Source organism: Aspergillus aculeatinus (assembly GCF_003184765.1).
Source record: "Aspergillus aculeatinus CBS 121060 unplaced genomic scaffold BO66scaffold_67, whole genome shotgun sequence".
Taxonomy (NCBI): domain Eukaryota; kingdom Fungi; phylum Ascomycota; class Eurotiomycetes; order Eurotiales; family Aspergillaceae; genus Aspergillus; species Aspergillus aculeatinus.
The window spans coordinates 72,773-94,274 of NW_020291536.1; the positions used below are offsets into that span (position 1 = coordinate 72,773).

Genomic DNA, 21,502 nt, shown 5'->3' on the forward strand with positions numbered 1-21,502 from the left:
ATTTACTGTGTATGCAATCGTTCCTATGCTTGTGGGTCGAGTAGCTTTAGTATAACTCGTGCCTCGTTCCTAAGGCACCACGAAATGTCCCGACGTCATTTCAGGGGCAAATACCACTCGTCAACTAGCATGGGACAAGCATATTCCGACCGATGCACTCAGCCTGTTTTGACCAACAATGAAGCCATGAGGCCCTAAGACGACTACGAGCAGATGATGTGAGGATGGATAGGATCCCCTTGCAGGACAGTGGCGCGGCACGGAACAATTGGAAAGAAAAGGTCGGAGACTCCGTCCGCGCGCCCAGCCCGCAACCCGTAAAGTGGAGTGGGTTTAGCAGTGGGTTCGAACGACCGACCTTCAAGCGGGCAGAAGGAATCTCAAATATACGCTGTACTCTGTATCACGGGCCAATAATCCCCATTTCCCCGAGACCGACTGAGCTTCCTCAGCGACCCTCAACTACTTTTCGGATTTTGGATTTAACTCACCCAAAACCCCCCCCTCCCCCCCCTCCCCCCTTCTTTGTCATCGCTCCGATTCTCCTCAATCTCATGATACTTGCTCCGTGCCATTGAGTCGTCATGGCCACTTCTACTTCTAATCGGGCGAGCGCTCGGCTGGAACTGGCCAATCCGGGGACCGTCAAGATCAATGTGAAGGGGGCTTTCATTGTGGACGATGATCCGAGGTCCAAAAGTCCGGTGAGGACCGACGGGGTTTCTTATGAAGGTGAGCAACTCCCCTCCCCCCGCGAGAAATACGCCTTTGTCGTTTCGTGCCGGCACGTCCCACCGGTTAACCCACCGAAATTCACTTTTGCTTATAATTCTGGCTCAGGTCATGACATTCGGCTTCCGAATCACAAGGAAATTAGTCATGTAGCTGTTGACGTGAGTTAACTTTCTCCCTGACCTGATACTTTCCATCCGGACACTCCGCGGTTCCCCGCACACAATCGCAGCCAGCTCCCCGCAATCCTCAACGTTCATCGCACTAGCACCTCCAGCCTCTCCACCACCACTTTGATCAGAAAATTAACTCGAGCCATAACGGTTTTTTTCTTTAGATCGGCGGCTCGTTAGCAAAGCTCGTTTACTTCACTCGGGAGATCGACTCTGCCGACAATGGCGGGCGACTCAACTTCATCAACTTCGAAACCTCGCGCATCGACCTCTGCATCGACTTCATCAAAGAATTAAAGGCCGAACATGAGAAGCTGAAGGGCTCGTCCGGGGCGGAGCTATGTGTCATGGCGACGGGAGGCGGGGCTTACCTGTACTATGATAAGCTCAAGGAGTCTCTCAACGTCGACATCATTCGGGAGGATGAGATGGAATGTCTCATTACTGGTACGCAAGTCCATATTACCCTTCCGTTAGTTAATATGCTGGGACGAGAACGCATCTCTGACTCGCACTTGTTTACCAACAGGCCTGGACTTTTTTATCACGGAGATCCCCAACGAGGTGTTCACCTACAGCGAAACCGAACCCATGCAATTTGCCGAGGCCCGACCGGATGTTTACCCGTACCTCTTAGTCAACATCGGCTCCGGCGTGTCCATGATCAAAGTGTCCGGCCCCAAGCAGTTCCAACGTGTAGGGGGTACACATTTGGGGGGTGGGACCTTCTGGGGTCTCATGTCGCTGCTGACGGGGGCCCGCACTTTCGACGATATGCTCGCCATGGCGGATCGGGGTGACAACAGCGGGGTGGACATGCTGGTGGGGGATATCTACGGCATGGACTACAGCAAGATCGGACTCAAGAACACGGCCATTGCGAGCACCTTCGGCAAGGTATTCCGCCTCAAGAATCAAGCCGGTCAGCAGACAGCAGACGGGGCAGAGTCGTCGCCCGAGGATGGGGAGCTTGATTCAACGAATGGCGATCCGAAGTTCAAGCCCGAGGATATGAGCAGGAGTCTACTCTATGCCATCAGGTGCGTCGTGATCCTCCACGCTCAGTTTGCAGCCAAAGAAAACTAGTCTAACAGGTCACAGTAACAACATCGGCCAGATCGCCTACCTGCAGTCCGAGAAGCACCAGGTCAAGCACATCTACTTCGGCGGCTCCTTCATCCGCGGACACCGCCAGACCATGAACACGCTCTCGTACGCCATCAAGTTCTGGTCCAAGGGCGAGAAGCAAGCGTACTTCCTGCGTCATGAGGGCTACATCGGCTCCGTGGGGGCGTTCCTGCGGAGACAGCCTGCCAATTGGGGACGCAGGAACAGCATCGACGAGGCGTCCCTGCAGGAGCTCAAGGCGGCCTTGGAAGCCAAGCACCAAGCTACTAGTCAACCGAACGCATCCTGAATAGGATGACCCTTCCGGACAAACAGCATGCATGCTGGACAAAGATGTGTCCGGCCCCTCCCCTCCTGACCCCTTCCTCCTCCTCATTTTGAGCGTTTTGATACCCGTCGATTGTCATGACACACATTGTACTACTGCATTTTATACTGTTTTTTATATTATAATGCTCCGTATAATCTCCGACCACCTGGAAATGTTCGATGACATCCTCCAAACCATGGAACAAGGCATTAGACTCAGATTGTGTTTGCTGCGTGCATGTGGTTAGACTGTTATGCACTTTTCTTTTTGGATTTTTCTTGCCAGGCATCCACTGCATGTCAAGAGTTATTATTCCTTTTCGGGCGGTTTCTCCTCTCGGTCATATCTCTCGGCGTCGGCCAGTTGTCCTGTACCACTACATAGATCACAAGCGTACATTGGGAACCGGGTAGATCCCGGATTGACCGGTCTATTTTCAAGCATCCGTACGGGTGTTACGAAGATGTATTCAAGAAGGCGCCAGCAGGAGCCGCGCTATTCTCCCTTCCCTCCCACCCTCCCGGAATCAAGGTATAATAACCGGTCTGACCTTGATCTCCACAGCTGGAACATTGTCCTTCCCTTTCAAGCTGTCCAAGGCCACCCAGATCATATAATCAAATTCATCATGACCACCCCGCGGAAGCCACACCTCGCCGTGCGCCTCCGTCTCGCAACACAGATACTTGAGCTCCGTGAGCTTGTAGTGTAGGCGAAAGAAGTCGAGGGCCTGCGCGAAGAGATCATCCACCGTGTTGCATGTGGCCACAAAGACGAACCGTTTGGGCTTGTCCTCCGAGCACAGCACGAACACCAGGCCGCCGGTCACCTTGCGCAAGGACAGCGGGTCCGCATGATTCGTCTTGCGCCGTTTCGGGACCGGCGGCGACGACGACGATGGCGACGTTGGGGCTGGCTGTTGCTGTCTTTTTGGGATTCTTCTGGTCTGCTGGATTGGCTCACTCACCGAGGATGACTCCTCTTCCGTGTCGTCGACCAGCTCGGACAGAGGGGAGGTATCTCTGTCTGAGGACATACTGGCCACACGAGTTGCGTTCGCGACCACTTTCTGCTGCTGCTGCTGCGCAGACTTCGATCTCGCCGACCTGGCAGGCACGCCCCTTTCACTAGCTCTCCTCTCTTGCGGCCGTGGGCGAACATCAGCTGTGGCCACTCCTCCTCCTTCTCCATGTTGCTGCCGCTCCCTCTCCCTCCGGCCATCGATGAACTCCCACGCGGCCGGGTCGTAGACAATCTCCTGCCCAGGCTTCATCCGCCAGACGCGCACCGCGCACGACGGCGGCGGGACATCTTGGTCGGCGGGCGTCCATTGTCTCAGAAACGTACCGAACGGGCTCGAGTGGGGCAGGCTGCAGACCACGATCTTCCCTCCTGGTGGTGCGGATGCGGATGCGGACGCGGAAGATGCCTCGGAACCTGAACCCGTCCGCGGGGGACCTGCCCCCGCCGTCGCCGTCGCCTCATACGCCACCAGCACGTTGGTCCGCGGACTCTTCAGGGGATACTGGCAGAGCTGCAGCTCCTGGCCGGTGCGGTCGAAGACCTTGTACTCCCGGACCACCCCTTCGCCCCGGTAGGAGAACGGCGGGCGCTTCTTCCGCCGCTGGCCCCGGGTGGCTTCGTGCCATTTGGCGATCTCGGCTTGCAGGTACCGGGGGAACGGGATCGGGGGGCCCTTGATGGGCTTGGAGCTGATGGAGAATGGGTTGGGGATGTCGGTGTCGGTGTCGGTGTTGTCGTTGTTGGGGGGGTCCGCGGTGGGTTTGTTGTTGTTGTTGCTGTAAGCCGCTGCCGTTACGGGGCTATGGCTATGACGGGTGACAGTGACAGTGGGAGTAGATGTAGTGGCAGCGTGGAACGGGATGTCGGGCCCCGAGTCGTAGGATGACGGCGGCGTGGACGAGGCGGACCGGCGGCTGTGCTGCTCGTTGAGGGTAGCCGGTCCTTTCGCATCGGACTCCTCGACCTCGTAGGAGTTGGATCGGGAGTTGAGGATGTTGGGGTAGAGAACGGTCGACCTCCTGGAGATTGGGGAGCACACGGAACTCGGTTAGCTCGACTCTGATTTCCCTTCCAAAGCTACAAAAAAAGTAAACCTCCTCATAAAGAGGAGAATGCGAATTAAAAATGAGGTGGAACTGCCGCTGACCACTGGGAGCTCGACATATTTGTTTGTTCACCGCTGGTAGTTGCAGTCCTCGCGTAACAGAAATCGAATCACAAAGCTGGCTGGCTTCGATGCCTCGGTGGGTGGGATTGATTTTCTTATTTTCCCAGGCACAGGAAATTGTGAGAGAGTAGGAGAAAACGCCTGGGTGTGGATTGGATGGGCCTTGACTGGTCAAACAAAGAGTGCGCGATCACGCGTTAGGTGACATGTAACTACATGTACTGTAGCGCGTTTTGCGTTTGCTTTTCATTGGATTCTTATCTTAATGGGCAAACCCCGCGGAGGAACCACCTGCAGATAGGTAGTGGAATCGGATATGTTGGGAGACACCAAGGTAAATTTAGCATGTGACTAGATGTTTATTAGGTGGTCGAAGGCAGTGAATGGGTATTTTGACATGAAAACAATCGGATCCTCTTCTATACTTGTAGATCATAGTGTAGCGAGTGATGGAAAGGAGATGTGCGCTAGGCTTCCACACTATGCCCACAAGAGCATTGCCTTTGACACTCGTAGCATAGATTAACAAAGTGCACTCGACAAGCACCTAGGCTTGTATAGCACATCCGAAGTTCGCGAACCAGGCTTTGGTTTATCGGTGGCGCATTTATTATAATGGGTGAGCCGGACACGGAGCCAGTAGAAAATGATGTATATTGTACAGTAAACTCGCTTTTTACAGACATGGACTCAGATCTGATTAATACACTGACAATTATGCAGGGACAAGGCACTCATATGGCCGTGTATAAGCCTTTGGTAAGACTGCCATTGCTCACCAGTACTGAGTGATCCTTCATGAACCGCATAGTACATACATAGTCAAGCATAGTGAATGGGTGACTAATCCCACGTGGGCGGCGTGCCGGATCTGGCGATTCGCGTCACCAACGGGGGGAGATTCCAGCTCAGGTGATTCTAACTCCAACTCTTCCTCATCTCGATCGTATCACATCATGCTCCAAGCATGAGTCCGGGTCCTGCTCGATGCCTTCGCTGTCCGATTCGCCTCCTCCCGTTCCGCCCCCGGTGCCCGTCGAAACCCATCCGAACCGCAGCGTCGGCCTGAAAGAGCAACGAGCCCTCCCGGATCCCACCCGCCTCGCCCCTGAAGATGCATACTACACCTCTTCGCTGCCGCGCGCGCGGCCTACCTCGGCCCACTTTGACAGTTCCATGCGCGTGTTGAACCCCAACGCTGTGGCGGCGTTGCGATCGCCGCCCGCCGTGCCAGGAGCCGGTGGTGGTGGGCGAAAGGAGGTACAAAAGCTGCGGGGGACCAGCCGCCGGAGGAGACGAAAAGGCGCCTGGAAAAAGCTACTCTGGGTGAAACAGTCCTGTAAGATCAATCACAAGATAACCTATGAGGTCTTTCGGGTCTTGGTGTAAGGCACTAATCGAGACACACAGATCCCGATAACTACACGGATACAGAGACCTTCCTGGACCATCTGCAGCGCAATCCTCGCGTACGCCCCTACGATTTCTGGCCTCTCGTGGCCGACTCCACCGTTATTGTACAACATGTATGCTCGGTCGCGATCTTCGTATGCTGTTTCGTTGGCATTGTGCAGGGCCGCGTGAGCCCTGTTTCGGTGGTGTGCTGGGGCAGTGTCGGGACCGCCTTGGGTTGGATCTTCTGGGATTCTTGGATTCTGCGGGAACATGTGGAGAGTGTGCAGGTCGCTGAGCGAGCATCGTCAGAAGGGGATGACGGATCGAGTGCGAGTTCCATGACTAGTTCCGTCAACCCGTCGTCCGGTACCGCCAGTTCGCGTCCCTGCGGCCAGAAGGAGAACCAGGTCCATGGGCTGGGGTTGTCCATGGCACAGAATGAATCCAGCGAGCCCGCCCACCGACAGAGCATGGGAAGCGGTGGGGATGTCGATGGCAGCGGACAGGAACCAGTGTCTCCCCTGTCTGGCCCGGTGAGTGGTCCGCTGGGTGGCTTGTCGTCCGAGGCGGACATGTCGCCGATGTTCTCCTCGCGGAACCGCCAACGGCTTTCTACCGTCAAGTCGGCTTTCCTGATCTACTTCTCGTTGCTCGCGCTGAGTCCCATCTTAAAGTCGCTGACCAAATCGACCGCCAGCGATTCGATCTGGGCCATGAGCTGCTGGCTGCTGATCATGAACATCTTCTCCTTTGACTACGGAAGCGGGGAGGGCGCAGGCGCCACCAAATTCCCGGCTTCCCTGTCTACCAATGCCGCCGTGATGGCTTCCACCGTGTTAGCGTCTCGACTGCCATCCACCACCCACGTGTTTAGCCTGATGCTCTTCTCAATGGAGGTCTTTGGGTTGTTTCCCATTTTCCGACGGCAGCTGCGTCATGTGTCCTGGACTGGCCATGTTCTGCTGACGCTGGCGTTGGTGCTCGTCGCTGGCGGTGCCGTGGGCATCACCCTGCGTGGCGGATGGGCGGCGTTTGTGGTCGGATCCATTTTAGGGAGCATCCTGACGGCGCTGACTATGGGAGGATGTAGCTGGTGGCTGATCAGTCTCCAGAAGTATAAGAATGTGGTGACTGGGCCGTGGGATCCAGCCCGACCGATTATCCGGCGACACTGGGATTAAGGATTAAGGATTTGCAGCGCAGCCCAGTAGCCAGTCGTGTGGACGATCTCAGCTTGAGAAATACTTTTACAAGATACCCATACAGTAACAAGACTTTGAATCTAGCGCTTTTCATATGAACATGGATTTGAACCGTGAACTTAACATCTTGGCTTTCCCCCCGTGTAAGATCTGACCTGAGTCTGCTGTACATCGCCAAGGAAAGACAATGAAATTGGCTTCGATAGTCTCCTGTATCCCTAACTTGTGTAATTGTTTCAGAACTGAACAAAGTGCAGTGCCGGGAGGCGGTTGAGGCATGCTTGTTTTGCGGAATGTCGGCGGGAATGCTGGCCAACTGGAGCTGCCAGCAATCAACAATCAACACCGCAGCAATTCCGGCCGTGACGCAAAGAAGAATCCCATCCAAGGTGCAGGCATGGAGCAACCTCCATACCGTATCTACCATGGCACACTTTAACTATCTCATTCAACCCGTCATTGGGGGTCTGCTGTGGACTCGGGAAATTCTTCAAATGCATGCCCATGACTGGGCGATAACCCCAGGTCTAGGCAGGAGGCAGCAAAATGCCCGAGTCGGAATGGAGGCCTGTCTCCGTGTGTTTATTTCTGGATCCTCGCCAGGCTGTCAGTTAATTACTCCTGCTGGCCCACTCGGCGACACAAAAAAGCAGGTGACGGTCACTTTGCGCGCGCTGTCCACCTGATTCAGTCCAGGGCGCACACCCACCACCCATCGACCATCACCGCCCATACAACCCGACACGAACGAATTCCCGATCATGCTCAAACGACTCGCACTGGCCCTGATGGGCCTTCAGTGCGCGACAGCCTTGCGGATGGCAATGTATATTGACCAGTGAGTCCGCCCGCCTGCTATCTTTGCCTCATCACGTACTGAAAATCGAGTAGATACCACACGGCCAACCTGCCAGGCAAGGACAAGACCCAGGGTGTCACGCACGCGATCATGGCGTTCGCGCCCTCGACCCTGTTCAACTCCGACTCGCCCCCCCAGTTCACCCCGTTTGAGTCCGTGTCGACGATGCGCAACCGCTTCGGCCCTGACACCAAGGTCATGATTGCCATCGGCGGATGGGGCGATACGTCTGGATTCTCGCAGGGATCCAAGGACGAGGCTTCTCGCACTCGCTATGCGAAGAACGTTGCAACCATGATCAACAACTTGGGCCTGGACGGCGTGGGTAAATCGTCCCTCTTCCCTCTGTCCTCTTCCAACCTCCTAGAATACACAGCCCTAACCCGTGATGAAACCCCCATCCACAGACATCGACTGGGAATACCCCGGCGGCAACGGCCAGGACTACCGCCAAACGCCCAACTCGGCCAAAGTGCCGGAGATCGACAACTACCCGCTCTTCCTGAAGGCGATCCGCGACGCGATCGGGCCCAACAAGCTGCTGTCGATCGCCGTGCCGGGCAAGCTGGAGGACTTCATCGCGTTCACGCCGGCCAACGGGCCTAAGATCTGGCCGTCGGTCGACATGGTCAACATCATGAGCTACGACCTGATGAACCGCCGCAACAACGTGACCATGCACCACACCTCGGTGGTGGACTCGCACACGACGCTGAAGGCGTACGCGGCCATCGGCCTCGAGAGCAGCAAGATGAACCTGGGCTTCGCCTTCTACGCCAAGTGGTTCACCACGGACCCCACCGCGGACTGCAAGACCAACCCCATCGGCTGCAAGGCGGCCGTCATGGAGAACGCCGACGGCTCGGACAACGGCAAGTCCGGCGCCCTGACCTTCGAGAAGAGCACCATGAGCGCCGCCCCGGGTAATCTGAAGACGTCCACCGACGGCACGTGTGGGTTCGACAAGGGCACCAAGTGTCCTTCTGGCCAGTGCTGCAGTCAGTACGGGAATTGGTACGTGCCCCCTTGTGAATTCATCAGATGCATCATGATCGATCTCCCTCCGGATGTGAACTGACAGACAGCAAAGCGGTACAACCGACGACTTCTGCCAGGCAGGCTGCCTCTCCGACTACGGCACCTGCAAGGGCATCTCGATCACGGACTCGTGGCGCCGCGCCCTGAGCGAGGGCACCACCGACGCCACCATGGGCGGCCAGTACTACTTCGACGACAGCGTCAACATCTTCTGGAGCTGGGACACGGGCGACCTGATCGGCCGCAAGTTCACGGACATCGTCGACGCCGAGCAGGTCGGCGGCATCATGGCCTGGAGTCTGGGCGAGGACACCCTGTCGTGGGAGCATCTGTCTGCCATGCAGAAGGGGGCGAGCACGCGGTAGCTGTAACCATCCTTGACCCCAGTTGTTCGTCTACATGTATGTCTATGTGTATGTTGTATAAGAAGTACCCAGTTGCACGTCGCAGAATTTATCTAGTTATGTGCAGCGAGGACACGCAATGGTAAAGAATGAGAGAGATCATTTACCCAACCCCAAGAAAACTTGCAAACAATATTCCAGCTTGTTATACAGTACACTACCCAATCTTTCCCCCTCCCCCCCAAGAAAAAGCGAGATCAACTCGCCCCAACCCACACCCAACACCCACACATATCCATCCCCAATCTCTCTAAGTGCAGCTATCCGAACCATACACAAAAGTGCCATCCGAGTCCTCACACCCGCAAGTCCCATCAGTCGGGCTCTTGATGCACCCCGTTCCGACCCCGGAGGACTCGCCATTCTCGCTGCAATTTCGCCGCCTATGTCAGCCCGCATCCTCACCCACGACAATACAATCCCCAACAGCCCCCCAGGTTCAGGTTCAGGTTCAGGTTCAGGTCCAGGGGTCCAGGGAATACATAGCAGAGAAAGGGAAGGGAAGGGGACAACCAACTTCCAGAAGAACGTCCAGCAATCCGAGTCGGAGTCGGTCATCTCGGCGTCCGTGGGCGCCGTGCACGTGTACGCGCTGCAGGTGCCGTAGGGGGCGCCGTGCGAGGAGTCGTACTCGTGGTCCGTCACGAAGACGGCGAAGGTTTGGGTGCCTTTTGCGGGGTGTCAGTTTCCTTTTTCTTTGGGTAAGGGGGACAGGGACGGGGGACGACGTACCTGAGGTGCGGGTGTTGTGCGAGCACTCGGCGGCTTGGATGGCGGTGGAGACTTTGCTGGCTGTTGTTGTTGTGGCGCGTTCTTGTGTTAGCATGCTGGGTTCGTGAGTCAAGCTTGAGGGTCGGGGGGTGGGGTTGGGTTTAGGCGAGGCAGGAGGTATGCTTTACCAGAGCAGTTGTAAGTGCCGGGACATTTGCCCTTGGTGTTGGTGGAGGCCGGGTCGAGGGTCGCGGCGGCCAGGGAGGCGGCGCTGAGGACGACGTAGAGGAGGGAGTTGGTGGAGACCATTTTGGTAATTTGATGCTGACAGATGGCAGGTTGCTGTTGCTGGTGCTGGTGCTGGTGCTGGTGCTGTTGAGAAGAAGAGAAGGGGGAGAGGTGTAGACCTTTATATAGATGCCAGCTTCTCCGCAGGAACTACCACTCCAGTACTGTTCGATTGGTCACCTACCTCTCTATCTGACACTTCCCGGCCCCGGGATGTACGTGTCCTGAGTCGAGGCGAAACCAAAACCCAGGGGTGCATGTGGATCAGTCTCCATGGTCGGGATTCTGGATTCTAGAATTGTGGGCTCATCTGAAAGATGGGGTCGTGTGTGTCAGAAGGAGACGGAAGACGGAAGATGGAAGATGCAGACGGCAGGAATCATCAGGCGGGCCAGTCTAGAAGCTCTTGGGACTGGGGGAATTTTGGGTAATTTAAGCTTGTTACAACGCCGTCGTTTGGGATTATCCACTTCGTCTCCACTCGGCGGGATCGGCGCGGCATCAGGAGGTGATGATTGAGTGAGGGAATAATAAGGTATAGTTCGCTGGAATATAGGTTGGTTTCACCGTGGATAGACTGCAGCCTACGGAGTACCTACTCATAGTACAGATCTCCTGCCCTGCTGGCTGTGGCTTGACCAACTCTTGTGGATGGGAGACATGTTGCCTCCGTTTGCATACAACCCACAGCTCATGTCGTTGGCATATTGATATTATGTACTTCATAACTCCCAAAAAAAGTGACAAAGAAGGAAGGTAAAATCAAAGAGACAGACCGAAACCTGCACAAACAGTTTGGATCAAGAAGGGTATAGACACAACACAACATCATGCAACGTCGAGGACATTCTGCTAACACCTCGCTCACGTAGTCCGGCTCATTCACACCACTCTCTCATTTCCTACTCGTAGCCTCCAACTCCGACGGCCCTCTCGCCATCGCTTCATAATAAACCTGCCCAGGCTGGTGCCCGTGTGCCTGCTCCTGGTACACCTGCTGTTGTTGCTGCGCATCCCAACTCCAATGCCCCCCCTGACTCTGGGGCGGCGGTGACCCCGACAGATCCGGACTGGTCGCATACACCGCCGTTCCGGGAGACTGCGCGTTGCCGTAGTCCCCGTACGGCTGTTGCATCTGCTGTTGCTGCTGGAGAGGCTGTCCGGGAGCCGTCTGCATCATGCCAACCCCTAGCCCGGCGACGCCCGCGTCGTAGTCACTCTTCCCCCGTCCATGTCCCTGGCTCTGCGCCTGGTCCCCGCCACCATGACCGGGGCTCAACATCGCCGCCCACTTCGCCGTCCGCTCCGTGCGACCGTCCTGTGAGGACATCCACTTCTGATACACCCTGTTCCGTCCCAGAAGGAAGAATAATGCGCCCAAGATGCCGACAAAGGCGACGGAGCCCACGACGATACCTGCTATGGCGCCGCCGCTGAGGCCGCCGGATCCGGACGACGAGGAGGCAGATGGACTGGAGCTGGCGGTGCTGTTGGAGGTGGGGATGGAGCCTTCGGCCGGCATGGACTGGCCGGGGACGAGCATGTAAGGGTAGGTTTTTGCTTTCTCGTATTGCGCTTCCCAGGTCATCGTTTCGTTCTGAGAGAGGTGGGGTGGAGTCAGTTTGACGTGGTCAGATAGACAAGAGGGCTGAAAGAGAGACGTACAGGGTTGATAACGCCTACCATGCCATTGACAAGGCAGGAATCTATGGCTGTGCAGTAGAAGAAGGTTGGCTGTGTTTAGGATCAGTCTGCTGTCGCATATAGGTCGCTTGTGTCTTGCTGGAGCGTGCCAAGAACATACCTCGGTGTCATTCACAACGAGGGACCATGTAGGTGGCTAACACAAAATGATTGTCAGGTCACAACTTTCGACAAGAGTACATCAGAGGCAGTACCGGTCCGACCAAATCGCCATCATCTTCATTGAAACTGTTGAAGATTCCCGAGTAGAAGACGGACTCGCTAGCAGGCACGCACGGCGCCAGGTAGTCGGCTTTCACGACTGAATGGTTTCGAGGATAGAATTCGAATACAATCACGTCGCCAACTTTGGCGGTGATGTTATGTGGAGAATACCCATGGGGAGAGGTTTTGGAGCCAACTTCGACCGTGTGTGTCGCCACGCCCGTTGTTGCTGACGAGGTGGAGGAGCGGCTTGCCGTCGACGTCGTCGCCGTAGTCGTCGCCGCCGAAGTTATCGACGATGTGTCCCCGTAATAGGACATCTTGATGGTGCTTGCAGTTAACGATGAGAACAAGAAGGAAAGTCAAGATGTAGTAGCAGCATAAGTTGGAAGAGTCGTGGCGAGGGGTCAGCAGACAAAGGGGGCTGAAGAGACAGAGAACAATTTCCCTCTTATTCCGTGAGACAAGGCTGAGCAGGTCGTCAAATCTGGCTGTGTAGGTCGCACAAAGCCTTCGGCTGGTGAGGCCGCGAGTTTTATCACTCGAGATTGAATAAAGAAACAGGGATTCGTATCTGAATCTGAAGCACTCATAGACAAAGGAATGATGACATCGTCTCCGACCGAGAGGTTAATGGTACAGACTCAAGATGACCGAGAGTTGAGATGGGGGAAATCGAGATGAGGGGCTTCTCCTCCCTGCATCCGGAAGGATTTCTCACATCGGGCTCTGTCTTCTTTTCCCATGTTCTTCGTCTTTTGGCTTTTTGGCTGCTTGTTGGCAGTACAGTACCTCGTGTTCGTAATCATCTGCCGGCGTTGCCATTGGTTAGGGCTTTGGCACGGACAGCCATCCCAACCAGCAGGCAATCAATGGGCTTTCTTGGCTCCGGCCGGACCACAGGTGCAATTAAACATAATGTTAACTTAAAGCACTGGGTCTCGAACGATTCGGATCGATCTTTAAATCTTTTCTCGGAACCCATCATTTCATGTAGCTATGCCCTTAGATGCAGACCTGAATCGCTGTATAGCTCGTTAGCGGTGGAGTCTCCGGATCAGCCACCTGCAGAGTCAGATGCAGGGTCTGGCTACCATCCTTATCACTTACAACCGCCCTCCCTTCGCGGTCGGAGACGAGAGAGAGAGAGACCAAAGAGACACAACTTTGTTTCCCGGACTCCGTGTTGAAGCCCCACTGGACCACATTCTCTTCTATCGTTGAATGCTTCGTCGACGGCTCGATCCATTGAGACCATCTGAAGGAGAGGGAGTCGCCGTCTGGAACGAACGTCTCCCAAGCATCGAAGATCAACCTTGAGTCCACAGCAGCACTCGACGAACTGGGTCCCAGACCATCGGTACTGTCAACAACGATTATCTGTTCGTATTCCAGCTTTGGCTCGTCTGACGCAGAGTGTCCATTGTTCCCGGCGGCAAAATCGTCCTGATATGCTTCGCTCAATCATCAGATCATTGCTCCACTCGAGTGTCTAGTCTGCTCTTCGATCATGCTCCGAGTACTGTCTTCTGCTTCATTATGAGAGCCAGACCATTGTTAGTGGGAGCCAGACAAGCAATGGTGGCGTTCACAACGAGTTCCATACTCCTAATACTTGATGTCGACTATCCCAATCTGAATGAGAGGTTGGAAAATGGGAGGACTGCCGTTGATAATGGCTTCATAACTAAGATACTCCGCATGTAGCATGCCCACACGATCGTCAACAACCGGTCACCCAGGTGAAACCAGAGCCGTATCCGATCAGCCCCAGTGGAGGATCACTTTCAGTGTTGGAGAGCCAGATTGCTAGGCCATATTGATGGATTCTGTGGAGAACGCGATGCATGCGACATCAGGCTAGGGGCAATGGACTGACGCGTCTCTGTCGTCTTGATCAGAGTGAAGAGACTCGAATGCGCGGACGGATGATCCTGTATCGGAGGGTATGTGGTCAAGGCTGATATCGGGGGAACGAGAAGTTTCACAAAGTGAAAAGATCACAACTTGGGGAAGTGAGCACGTTTGTGTTCTAGGTAAGAGAGAGCAACACTAGTCAATCGCGGAAGATTTACTCTCTACTAAACGGCCCCTATGCGCTTGATCGGCTGTGGTGGTGCTCCAAGCGGTAGTCACCATTCATTCGCCACGTGACCCTCCTTGCAGAAATGACTTCCATGCGTCGTTGCAGGTACTTGGTCCTAGAATGGCTGATGATACGATTTTGATGTGATGTTTACATTTCGACTTCCATCGAAATTGTACTATCAGAAACACCACCGCCATCCGATCCCGACTCAAGTCCTTGAAACATACACACTACAATATCAGCACGAGCGACTAAGACTACAAATTCACCCCCCGATATTCTCGTCCACTTTCGTTGCTTCGACCCGAAAATCCCGGATCCCTTGTGATTGACTTACGAGCCACGCCACGCTCTAGCTTTGAACCTGTTGGGATGTCCGACGACAAGACAGCCTTAGCAATCCGGCTCTGGTGGCTCCCCATGCGATCTTTGTGCGGAAAGGTAGACCTGACGGTGCCTCCATCCTTCCCAACTGGTCGCTTAGAAAGTCCCATTGGCTGTGTCTTTTACAGAAGTGGGATCTTGCACAGGCTTGAGACATCGCAGACCATCTCTTCCGGCTGATGCTGACGATATCAATTCCGGACCTAGAGGCCGTGCACTTCTCGTCTTTCGATATCCTGCAGGTGCAGGGGCAGAGCCAGGATTGCTGCTCCGATGCTGCAGATATCGAACTCGAAGACGTCGAGACTTTCAGTTGGGACGAAGATAGGTGGGAAGAGGATGATAAACGGCGGATGCAAGGTGCGGGCAATAAAAGACTGTGTATTAGAGGCAGTGGCACGCAGTGTCGCATTGACGGGCTGCAGGCTGTATGTTGTAGCCCGTCACAAGTTGACCCACTCTGTCAATGCACAGGTTTATTTGTATTGTATCAGTGGACAACCATCATACTTATTACAACAATCACATTGATTCCGCATTCATCTGTCTCATGATTTACTGCGAATACTTGCTGGCAATCCCGGATGGAATGTCGGGCAGGTGGTCAACTTCTCTTCTTATCCTCAACCGGTTAGTCGACGTCCGAAGCTGCTGGAGATCAGAGTATAGAACAAGAGTCTTTCTTTACAAGGAAAGAATTGAAGAGGCTCGGAAACATGAACGATCATGGCACTCCATCTGCAAGGGGGGGAGTATGAGAGGTCACGTGGGAGCGTTTGTACTCTGTAGATGAGAGTACCTTACCTTTGCGGCATTTGCGGGGTAAGATAATCCCGCGTGTTGAGGTACAAGCAGCGAATACCAAGCTAAAACGGGCATAAGGAATCGAGATGAACACTCTATACCGACCCACTCGAAGATCAGTTATTGTTGATGTCTGCTAAAATCCAGACTATTCTGGATATTTCTGCTAATTACTGCTTGATTCATCTCGTACCGCGGCAAACCATCCCCCTTTTGCTAAGACTATACATGTCACATTCCGGTCAAGGCAAACATCATGGACCGATTCTTCTTTCTGGTGCGACTCTTTCCTATTTGCTGTTGTTGCCCCTTCTACCTTTGCTGACTCTTGTAGGACGCGGTTGCTATGGCTGACGCTGACGTCGCTGCAGATGTTGTGAATGACAGCTGTTCACCTCGTGCATTCCTGCATCAGACCCCACAAACTCGTGACTGCATCAGGTGACCTCCGCCACTTGCCGAAGAGGGGAGCGATCCCCCGCGGCGGACAAGGCTTCGAGCCTACAACAAGGCCTCTGTACAACCATGTCCTGTAACTACAAGGACGTTATGATCTATGAGCGGAGACAGTGTGGAGGAACACCTGATTTGTTGTCAGGTCTGATGCTGAAGCAACAATAACAAGACCCCTGGCAGCCATTGCGTGCTACAGGACTTTTGTTTCACCATCTCCAAGAGATAGGGCCATATAAAAGGATGGAGAGATGGATGGATAGAAGGGTTGCCTTATTTTTGGAGGTCGAGTTTGGCTTTGCGCCTCTCCGCCTGGTCTCGAGCCCGGATCTGCAGACAGGTCATGAGTGCAAATCGTCATCGTTGCTGAAACAGCAAAGCAGAGCCCGTTCTCACCCTCCATCCTCGTCTAGAGCGCATGATGAATGGGATAGATAGGATTGAGCATCTGATCTCTGGAGCCTACCGAATGGTGGGGCTCAGCACAAACCAAAGTCAACTTGGAACAAGTCCGTCGGGCGCATTGAATGTAGTCGAAGCTACCGAGACGGGAAGCCAATCACCGGTTGCGGTTGTGCACGGATGGATCACTGGGTGGCCGTCTTTCACTCCCGCGGCCCAAAATTATGGAGGAATTCCCTTCAATCTTCCCTCCTTATCAGCCAAATCTTTATCCTAATTGTCTGACTAGACTACCTTCACCGACTCCTCAAATATAATCTTCTTGTTAATATCTTCTGTTTGAACTCGCTTCCCTCCACCTTCCTGGGTTTAGCCTTTGGTTTGAACCCCTTGGCCAAAGTCTCATTTTCTTATAAGATGTCACCATCCTCCCACTGCTAGTCATGTCTGTTGACGAGCCTGCACCGTGGCCGGTTCTGCTTGTTCATCGCAGGCTGTGATCATTTTTCTCATCTGCTTGCCTCTCGAACACTTGTCCCCGTCCCCTCACCAATTCAATTGCTGGCCTTCACTACTGGACTGAATAGAATGCTGAGGCGCCGCTATTGCTTTCCGAGCTGAGCATTTGTCTGGTGACGTCGGTCAGTCCATAATCGTGTACGGAATAGGAAATTGATAGCTGACAACATGCTTTATCAACATAGATTACCCCTCAATCTATAGACACCACGAAGATTTTTTTTGTTCCACTTGGTCTCTTTGCGACATCATTATGGCCTCTCAAGAGTCACCGTTGGCTTCGGCGTCGGAGCAGCCCAACACAAAAAAGAGCCAATTCGCCGGTTGGTTTGGAAAAGGGACGCCGAAGATATCAGCACCAGAAGCGGAAAACAATGACTCTTATCGTCCCAAAGCCACGCTCGGAATATTAAGTGACAAAGAGACCGATGAGGTACCTGGTGAGTGGCTGAAGCAGGCAGGAGATTCCGGTTGGCAGTGGTAGAACGCGCCGGCTCACAATGTGAACGCAGGAACGGTCCTTCTCCTCTCTTCTAATCGCAACGAGCCGTTGGGGTTGAGGCACCAACCACATCGTGAATCCAGCTCCTCCATACCTTCACCTTATCCACCGTCGCGGGCTTCATCCCGCTCCGTCCCACCACAGAAGAAGACCGCCAACGGTCAAATTATCCTGAACCCACAGCCCGATGATTCAGCAAACGATCCACTGAACTGGCCTGTATGGCGCCGAGATGCGGCTCTGGTATCCTTAGGCTTTTATTGCCTGATGGGCGGCGGCATGACCCCGATCCTGGCTGCCGGTTTTGAGCAAGTCGCCTCGGATTATGGCGTAACCACTCAGAGGGTAGCTTATACCACGGGGTTATACATGCTTGGCCTTGGGGTCGGGTCTGTAGTGATGTCCCCAACAGCTATACTATTTGGGAAACGCCCAGTGTATCTCCTGGGCGCAACGCTCTTCATCCTTTCTGCCGTCTGGTGTGCGCTGTCACCCAACTATCCCAGTCTGGTTGTCGCCCGCATTTTCCAGGGGATCGCAGTAAGCCCGGTCGAGTGTCTGCCGTCCGCAACTATTGCAGAGATTTTCTTCTTGCATGAACGGGCATATCGCGTTGGAATCTACACGCTTCTTCTGCTAGGGGGCAAAAACCTCATTCCTTTGGTCAGTGCAGCTATCATTAGCAGCCTAGGATGGCGTTGGGTCTTCTGGGTCGTTGCCATTGTTGTCGGCGGCTGTCTTGTCCTTCTTTTCTTTTTTGTACCGGAAACATTCTGGGACCGCACCCCTCGACCTCATCGACCCCGCAAACGCCCCAGCATCTATCGTGGAATGTCAAACATCATGACCCATGGATTCCGAGGCCGGCACCCACATGCCCACCGTCTGGAAGATCCGTCGCCAGATGAGGAGCTGGCTCCTGCCCAACCAAAGAAGGCCAAGAAGGGACACGTTGGCTTTGTTGATGGCGCTGGTGAAGGCGATACCCACGATCTGGAGAAGGTACAGAATGAAGAGCAGGAAAATCAAATCACCCCCGCACCTGAAGTTTCTGCAAGCCAGACAGGCCCAGAAGCAGCATATCCTGCTGATTATGAGAAAGCTGACGGTTTCCTCACTCCACCTGTTCCGGGGGCGGTATCTCCCTCGGAGCTCGAGACGGGTCGGCGGTTTGAACTCTCTCCGGCTCGTAGTGAGTCTATGGACCCTGCTCCGCCAGCTACTCCCGCAGCACAATACACCAACCGACTCCGTGAGCAGCCCAGGATTTCTTTCACGTACTACCTCCGGCCTTGGAATGGGCGCATTGCTCACGACAACTGGTTTCGTGTTGCCTTGCGACCGTTCATATTGTTTGCCTATCCCGCAGTGCTGTGGTCCGCCACTGTATACGCTCTTTCGGTGGGATGGCTCATCGTGATTTCCGAAGCAGTCGGCTCTATCTACGAAAAGCGAGATTCGTACAACTTCACGGCTTTGCAGGTTGGCCTGGTGTACATCTCGCCGTTCGTCGGTGGTCTCCTTGGAACTGCAGTAGCGGGCAAGGTTTCGGATATCATTGTGAAGTACATGACACGGCGCAATGGAGGCATATACGAGCCGGAGTTTCGTCTGGTCATGGCGCTTCCAATTGCTCTCGCCACAACCATTGGTCTCATGGGATTTGGATGGAGTGCCGAGGAGCGCGATATGTGGATTGTGCCGACCATATTCTTTGGTATTGTTTCTTTTGGATGCTGCCTTGGGAGTACGACATCCATTACCTTTTGTGTCGACAGCTACCGGCAGTATGCTGGTGAAGCTCTGGTGACACTCAATTGGAGCAAAAGTTCGTACCGCCCCCTTCCCCACGGCTGACCCCTGCGCTTCAACAAACCACCCAACTAACTGTTTCCCGCAGACGTGTTCCATGGACTCATATTCTCGCTCTTCATCGTGGACTGGTTGGATGCAGAAGGATCCCGGCTGGTGTTCATTGCATTGGGAGTGATTCAGCTGGGTTGCTTACTGGCCACCATCCCTATGTATATCTATGGGAAACGACTTCGCATGTGGACTGTGAGGAAACAATTGATGGAGAAATTCTAGAAAGATGCCTTCTTGGATGTGTACTATTGCCGTTCATCCTCGATCCGTGATGTCCTTCCGTTTCGCCGGACGGGAAAATGCCCATTGGACGGGGAGACTGGGGCAAATCTTGTTTTTATCACTTGCCGATCGGCATTTGTACAGTACCTATAGAACACCGCCATATTACCTTGCTTATGATACGGTAGACATGCATCGAGCTAGGACGATTTTGACATTACTGAGATGTCATAGCTGACGGATCAGGGCCCATCAGATCGGGACGGCAGGGAAAGCCAAACCTGGGTATGGGCCATCCGGTGTCTCACAGGCTCACACCCACAGCTTACTCACTGATGGAGTGACTGATGTCAAATGCTCGGTGGGCCTCAACTGACCCGAGGGCGAAGGCGAGGCTCACAGCCTCCATGGCGACTGACAGAGACTTTTTCCGGATTTTGTGATTGGCAGAACATTAGACAGACAGCTGCCGTGGGTTACTAATCGCCTGAGTTTTGCCAGTCCACCGCACTGCAGCTTCTAGACTGCTTAGTCACCCTCCCCTGCCGTGGGCCTAAGTTAATTATCTAACGCTCAGTGATCGGTCCGCAAGCAGATTCAGATTCATTCCAGAGTCAAAGCCTAGTCGGCCGAAGGCAGCTGTAGCTGCAGGTGCAGCAACTATTTTGTCGATCATGACGCGGGATACGACGTCAGCGGTGAAGGCATGAAGAGGAAACTTGTATTTAGATGTACTCGAGTACTAAGAGGTAAGCACAGGAAAACAATTCCATGCCCGCCTTGTCTAGCCTTGCCTAGCCTGGAGCCTCCTTGATTGCCCCTCCTTCACCGGTTGTATGTAAAAAATTGCAGATGGAAAATGTTGATCCAAGACTCCAAGTGTTTACCCTAGCGAGGTCCTTCCCCGTCCTCCAAAGCCCACATGTCGACACCTTAGGCAGTGAGTGGCAGTCGAGCCCTGAAGGCGGAGGTCTCTCAATTGTGGATGGGAAGAAAAGAGCTGCCCTCACTGGTGGGTTCTCAGCCCGTCCCCAGTCCACCATCCATCCACCTTCAGTATGATCAGATCCCTCAAGAGGACTAGCGCAAATAAAACCTGGTTTGAAACCAAGTCTCCAAGAGCCCAAGCCCCCAGGGCTGCCGTCCCGGCAAGCGGAATGGGCGGAGCTATCGATGAAGAGTCACCCAATCACATCTTCAAACAGGGACTTCCGGCAGACGAAGGATGAAATCGCTGGCGATTTCAGTGGGGTTCGAGTCCACTGCAGTAGATACTTGAAGGCGAAACAAAGTGACATGTTGGAGATGGATGCTGGTCACTTTTTGAAGAAGGGTGCTTGTGAGAGATCCAGTCATATGTGAATTGGTGACTCTTTGTATGCTTGATTGACCCTTGAAGTTAGGACTGCGAAGTATCCGTAGGTACTCTGTAAGTGGGAATATGGTACACACTCTACACATAGTACAACATCTTCACCAGCAAAAGAATAATGTGTGCCTAGGACTTTCATCATGTACTCGGCTCACAGTTCCTGAGTCGTCACGACACGAGAAATCAGTGGAGTTCCGGAGTTGCATGATCCAGAGGAGTGGATGTTCAGGTCTACAGGATGAAAAGGCCCGAGTCCATATTGGATCTCATTTGTTGGGTCATTCTCCAGTTATCCAAAAAGATTCAGATCCTCAGATCTACTTCCCACTAGGTATTGTATCTTTTATTCCCTTCTTTTGCCTGTTCTTGACTCATTATCGCCACATTCGACGGGTACCCCCGGATAAGGCGCAGTTGTGTGGACTGACTGACAGCTGATGAGGTGGCTTTCAATGAGACAATCGGTCATCGACTGTGATTATGATCCTGGTCAGTCACTGGCTGTGGTGATTCTTGTTATGTGCAGTGGTTTTCTACATTCCACGTAAGA

The 21,502-nt window shown here is 53.9% G+C and overlaps 9 protein-coding genes across 9 annotated transcripts; 5 read left to right on the forward strand and 4 right to left on the reverse strand.

Moving 5' to 3' along the window:
* The first annotated feature begins 518 nt into the window (after window positions 1-518).
* Window positions 519-2,747, forward strand: BO66DRAFT_395641 (pantothenate kinase). The gene is made up of 5 exons (XM_025648265.1): window positions 519-732; window positions 841-893; window positions 1,070-1,352; window positions 1,435-1,945; window positions 2,007-2,747. The coding sequence occupies exons 1-5, from the start codon at window positions 585-587 to the stop codon at window positions 2,320-2,322; spliced, it is 1,311 nt and encodes a 436-aa protein (XP_025498985.1). The 5' UTR covers window positions 519-584; the 3' UTR covers window positions 2,323-2,747.
* A 115-nt stretch (window positions 2,748-2,862) lies between these two features.
* Window positions 2,863-4,530, reverse strand: BO66DRAFT_432180 (uncharacterized protein; the record flags this gene model as incomplete). Its single annotated transcript, XM_025650626.1, has 2 exons — window positions 2,863-4,385; window positions 4,514-4,530. 2 exons carry the CDS (start codon window positions 4,528-4,530, stop codon window positions 2,870-2,872), a joined length of 1,533 nt encoding a protein of 510 aa, XP_025498986.1. The 3' UTR covers window positions 2,863-2,869.
* Window positions 4,531-5,466: 936 nt separating this feature from the next.
* On the forward strand, window positions 5,467-7,247 carry pigc (phosphatidylinositol N-acetylglucosaminyltransferase). Its single transcript, XM_025653211.1, has 2 exons — window positions 5,467-5,873; window positions 5,945-7,247. The coding sequence occupies exons 1-2, from the start codon at window positions 5,522-5,524 to the stop codon at window positions 7,108-7,110; spliced, it is 1,518 nt and encodes a 505-aa protein (XP_025498987.1). The 5' UTR covers window positions 5,467-5,521; the 3' UTR covers window positions 7,111-7,247.
* A 482-nt stretch (window positions 7,248-7,729) lies between these two features.
* Window positions 7,730-9,462, forward strand: BO66DRAFT_475232 (glycosyl hydrolase, family 18). Its single transcript, XM_025653212.1, has 4 exons — window positions 7,730-7,969; window positions 8,023-8,315; window positions 8,398-9,004; window positions 9,081-9,462. The coding sequence occupies exons 1-4, from the start codon at window positions 7,893-7,895 to the stop codon at window positions 9,391-9,393; spliced, it is 1,290 nt and encodes a 429-aa protein (XP_025498988.1). The 5' UTR covers window positions 7,730-7,892; the 3' UTR covers window positions 9,394-9,462.
* A 220-nt stretch (window positions 9,463-9,682) lies between these two features.
* On the reverse strand, window positions 9,683-10,838 carry BO66DRAFT_475233 (uncharacterized protein; the record flags this gene model as incomplete). Its single annotated transcript, XM_025653213.1, has 4 exons — window positions 10,332-10,838; window positions 10,165-10,224; window positions 9,950-10,100; window positions 9,683-9,800 (listed from the first exon to the last, which is right to left on the reverse strand). The coding sequence occupies exons 1-4, from the start codon at window positions 10,450-10,452 to the stop codon at window positions 9,683-9,685; spliced, it is 450 nt and encodes a 149-aa protein (XP_025498989.1). The 5' UTR covers window positions 10,453-10,838.
* A 283-nt stretch (window positions 10,839-11,121) lies between these two features.
* BO66DRAFT_395646 (uncharacterized protein) lies at window positions 11,122-13,031 on the reverse strand. Its single transcript, XM_025648266.1, has 4 exons — window positions 12,330-13,031; window positions 12,236-12,271; window positions 12,097-12,165; window positions 11,122-12,028 (listed from the first exon to the last, which is right to left on the reverse strand). The coding sequence occupies exons 1-4, from the start codon at window positions 12,657-12,659 to the stop codon at window positions 11,327-11,329; spliced, it is 1,137 nt and encodes a 378-aa protein (XP_025498990.1). The 5' UTR covers window positions 12,660-13,031; the 3' UTR covers window positions 11,122-11,326.
* Window positions 13,032-13,344: 313 nt separating this feature from the next.
* Window positions 13,345-13,797, reverse strand: BO66DRAFT_334596 (uncharacterized protein; the record flags this gene model as incomplete). The annotated part of the gene is made up of 1 exon (XM_025644211.1): window positions 13,345-13,797. A coding segment is annotated over one exon (453 nt), but the record flags the coding sequence as incomplete, so codon positions are not given.
* A 797-nt stretch (window positions 13,798-14,594) lies between these two features.
* On the forward strand, window positions 14,595-15,264 carry BO66DRAFT_395647 (uncharacterized protein). Its single transcript, XM_025648267.1, has one exon. It carries the CDS (start codon window positions 14,801-14,803, stop codon window positions 14,990-14,992), a length of 192 nt encoding a protein of 63 aa, XP_025498992.1. The 5' UTR covers window positions 14,595-14,800; the 3' UTR covers window positions 14,993-15,264.
* Window positions 15,265-17,243: 1,979 nt separating this feature from the next.
* BO66DRAFT_334453 (putative MFS transporter) lies at window positions 17,244-19,580 on the forward strand (the record flags this gene model as incomplete). Its single annotated transcript, XM_025644208.1, has 3 exons — window positions 17,244-17,430; window positions 17,503-19,320; window positions 19,393-19,580. 3 exons carry the CDS (start codon window positions 17,244-17,246, stop codon window positions 19,578-19,580), a joined length of 2,193 nt encoding a protein of 730 aa, XP_025498993.1.
* Between the last annotated feature and the right edge of the window lie 1,922 nt (window positions 19,581-21,502).